The sequence below is a fragment of the Solenopsis invicta genome, chromosome 3 (genome assembly GCF_016802725.1).
Source record: "Solenopsis invicta isolate M01_SB chromosome 3, UNIL_Sinv_3.0, whole genome shotgun sequence".
Lineage (NCBI taxonomy): Eukaryota > Metazoa > Arthropoda > Insecta > Hymenoptera > Formicidae > Solenopsis > Solenopsis invicta.
The window spans coordinates 24145627-24149698 of NC_052666.1; the positions used below are offsets into that span (position 1 = coordinate 24145627).

General features: G+C 33.2%; 1 protein-coding gene across 1 annotated transcript; it reads right to left on the reverse strand.

Moving 5' to 3' along the window:
* Window positions 1–811: 811 nt before the first annotated feature.
* On the reverse strand, window positions 812–3767 carry LOC105201041 (protein YIPF1). The gene is made up of 4 exons (XM_011168892.3): window positions 3460–3767; window positions 2564–2949; window positions 2123–2303; window positions 812–1764 (listed from the first exon to the last, which is right to left on the reverse strand). Exons 1-4 carry the CDS (start codon window positions 3656–3658, stop codon window positions 1565–1567), a joined length of 966 nt encoding a protein of 321 aa, XP_011167194.2. The 5' UTR covers window positions 3659–3767; the 3' UTR covers window positions 812–1564.
* Window positions 3768–4072: the final 305 nt, after the last annotated feature.

Here is a 4072-nt window from a genome sequence, read left to right on the forward strand (position 1 = left end):
GTCAAAATCATAGTAATCGTGGGACTTCGAAGAATTTTACAATACTTTTAATAATATTAGTAAAATTCAATTGAGATTTTAATTAAATTTTATTAAAAGCATAGTAAAATTCTTCGAAAATTTTAATTAACAAAATTAACGATTTTGAAGGTAAATTCTATTTTCTATTTCTATAGTAAAATATTTTTGCTCCATAAATCGTTATATAAATCAAATTTTTCATTGTCTTCTTTGTAACTGGTTTCAGAATTAAAATTCGGATATTCACGGCCAAGTTTCGGTCGTTGACAAGAAATAAAAAAGAATTAACTTGAGAAGCCTTCAGTTTTTATATTTCGACTTTAACTTTTAACTAGTATTGTAAAGCCAAAACATCTTTAATTACTATCAATATTAAATTTTTGTAAAAGATGTCTCTTTTAATGCAATTCGAAGACCTAACTCACTATTGCAGCATGAATCACGGAGAAAGTAGAATTTTGCTACGGTTGAGAATTGTACAATAAAGGATATAAGTCTCATGCGATAGGTACTCGACTTCATGTATAATTCTACAGGCTTATATCCGCGGAAAACCATCTTATACTTTATATGTATGACGCTCATATCGACGAGGCTTACAGGCGATATATATATATATACGCTCATATCGACGAGGCTTACAGGCGATATATATATATATATATACATATGTATATATATACTTCGAAGAATGCGATTTTTTAAGCAATTTTTTTCTATTTTGGCAAAGTGTCAAAAGTGGCGCATTATTGATGAGGGAGGAATTTTTCAACTGTAACTTCCGTCAAGGCTTGTTATTTCTTTTCTCGGTAGCTCGAGGCTCAGAGTTGCTTCTTCAAGCAGCGCATGTACATTCATCGGTACATACCGACGACACAAATTGTCTTGCAATTTTCCACCGCAACGGCGCGAATGAATTACTATTGTCATGGTATATGTACTATTAGATACACCGACGATAATAACATTAATGATAACTACAAAATGAATGTTGCCTTTTGTCACATCGGTAAACGAGCAAGATACTAATGGATTATATGCGATTAATAATGTAATAATCTATTGTATTATAAGTACTATATAAAAAAAATACCGCGCGATCACGCATTATGTACAACGTCGTGGAGATTATTTCGTATGATTGTAAATGGTATGTGTTGCGTTGATGTAACGCTCCCCTATATTGCAGTAGGGCTGTGAAATAAATCAACCAAACACTTCATCGGATCTTTTTGTCACTATCCTGAAAATATGGACGCTTCTGCCAGAGAGGAGTTATTGAACCGTTTCATTTTCATAAAGATGCACATTTAAGGATCGGAATACTTTTTATTCTTATCTTATTATAGTTTATTATAGTTTACAGTTATAGTATAAATATTATCTACACGCAGATTAGCGCCATGTGCGATATATATTTTGATTGATATATAAATCGGGGAGACATAAATAAAATCTACACAGATATACACACGTAAATAGGTAAATTTTTTCGATAGTCTTGGGGAAATAATTCTATCATTATCAGATCCACATAGATGTTTCAAGATGCCGTTGGCAAAACAACAGAATTGTTACTTTGTGCTACTTTATGCAAAACGCTGGAATGCGTAGAGGATGCTACCAATTCAGTCACGGCTGACACGGTCTTAGATGGTACGTGAAAGAAATACAGCATAAATCCAGCCGCTAATAGTAGATGCATACCCAGGATTATAGCAATATATATAATCTTATGTTTCCCTGTAAAATCACAACTATTAAATCTACCTATTTTATTTAACATTCTGCGTTTTCCATTTACTGGACTAATTTATGACTCTTAAATTATTCTCCATGTATACTGCTACTTATAAGTATTTGCCCACCCCAAATTTTTGTATGTAATTCCGTTCTAATTCTATTATAATTCTTTTCATATTTGTAGAATATAAAATTTTGAGTTATCGAGATTATTAAATTTAACATCTAGAAAATTAGAAAGATTAAAATTCGCTTACTTAAAACTTCCCATCATTTAATTAAAAAAAGATAAAATGGGCAGATACTCTTGAACGGTAGTGTATTTTCTATATATTTTAAAAAGAATACAGTATGTTACCTGCGATTACAGGCAATAACGATCGAAGTAAAACTCCACCAGATAAAAATGTCACTAGTATGACTAGACTCCATTGTAACCAACTAATTTGAATAACCCATAGGAAAGCTACTGGGATATAAATGCTTAGGGAATATCCATACAGACACAAAAGTTCTAAAAGTCCTGGGACAGCGTAAGACTGAAAAATAGATATTTATGTAGGCAAATAATATTGAATACTAAAGATTAATTCTAGATTCATAAATTGTCATAAACTTGATGACGATCACGTAGAATCGTCTTATCTTCGACCTTATTAATTGTTCATGTTAGAACAAATTGTAATTTTTTCTTCTAGATCTTATTATTTATTAGTATTAGAGCGAAATTATTATGATTCTTTTATTATTATGACTCTTTTATTAGGATTAAAAGGAAAAAGAATGCTTGACAACAAACCTCGATCAATTCCTCTTCAGTATTTCTCGAACTGTTAGTCCATTTGAATGCACCCCACAGGGCCAATGGTAGAAGCCACGCATATAAAAATATAAAAGTGGCGGCATATGATACAATATGAAAATCATATCTCCAATGATGCTTGGTGGTATTGGCAGTCTGCAAATAATTTGCCACATTTTCGCTGATTGCAATGGCAAACACCAGCGTCACACATACCCAAAACGGCCCATACAAATCTGGATTTGGCCTTATGTGTGTTATGAGATAATTATCACTACCATGTGGTATCATAGACCGTTTGAGCCTCTCCAACACATCGTTTGTATTGACATTAAAAAATTTTTGATAGTACTCAACTGTCCAGAAGTTGGGTTGGGCAGCACCTGAAAAATGACATGCTCTTGTTCAAATCACAAAGATATTTGCCTGTCAATAGAAAGCAGAATAGAAAAATATTTTAAAGACCATAATAATAACAATAATATTAATATCAAAGTGCAAATAACAATATACAGCACTGGTAAAAAAATATCACCTGTGGTTTTTTTGCTTAATTTTCGTCCAAGCAAAATGAACTTAAAATTTTATAATACACATGATGGTAGGTACACTTTGTGATACTTAATAACATTTTACTATCAAAACATATAATTTAATAAAGATCCATTATAACCAAGTTATTCTAAAAAAAAAAAACCTAAAGGTGACATTTAGCCAGTACTATACAGAATAAAAAAAGTAGAAGAAAATGAACTACAAAAGGTGGAGCATCAACTATCCGGAAGCTTAAGTATAAGATATATGAGAAATAAAAATAACAGCATTCATGAGCAAACGAAAATAACAAGATAATAAAGCGCTAGATAAGAAAATATATAGAGAAATAATTCAACCTTCGGATTTATCAGGCATTCCTTGTAAATCTTCTATAATGCCGATGCCCATCGAGTTACTTGAGAGGTTATTGTAAGGCTGCTGAGTGGAAGCCCCGGTGCCCAGCTGTCCCTCAGAATTATCAGCATGACTTATTGATGGGAAATCATGGAAGGATATAAATTGCGCGTCTGTATCTTTTGACTGACCACCGTCCATGATTTAGAATGCAATTCTCTTCCTCTTTAACTCCAGTTTGACAAATCTCATGAATACATCACCATAGCAGAGAGGAACTGAGAGGAACCTGAGAGCGGCCACGGCGGCCTTTTTCCTATAACGCTTCGAAACTCTCGTACACTAGTGACGCACATCTATTCTGGTCAGAATGGGAACTACGTGTCACATCCATTTTGCAACCCGCCGTTAAAAACAGTGTGGATGTTAGCACGGACAACAACCCACATCCATCTCTCGAGAAATGGATGTAGGTTGTTGTCCGTGCTAACATCCATTTTGCTGCAAATAAAATCTGACGCGTATCGCGTATGTTGCATCCAGAACAAGGGTCGAGAATGTGCACAAATGAATAATTACGTCTACTTTCGCGTAATTTTTATTTATTATAGTCTG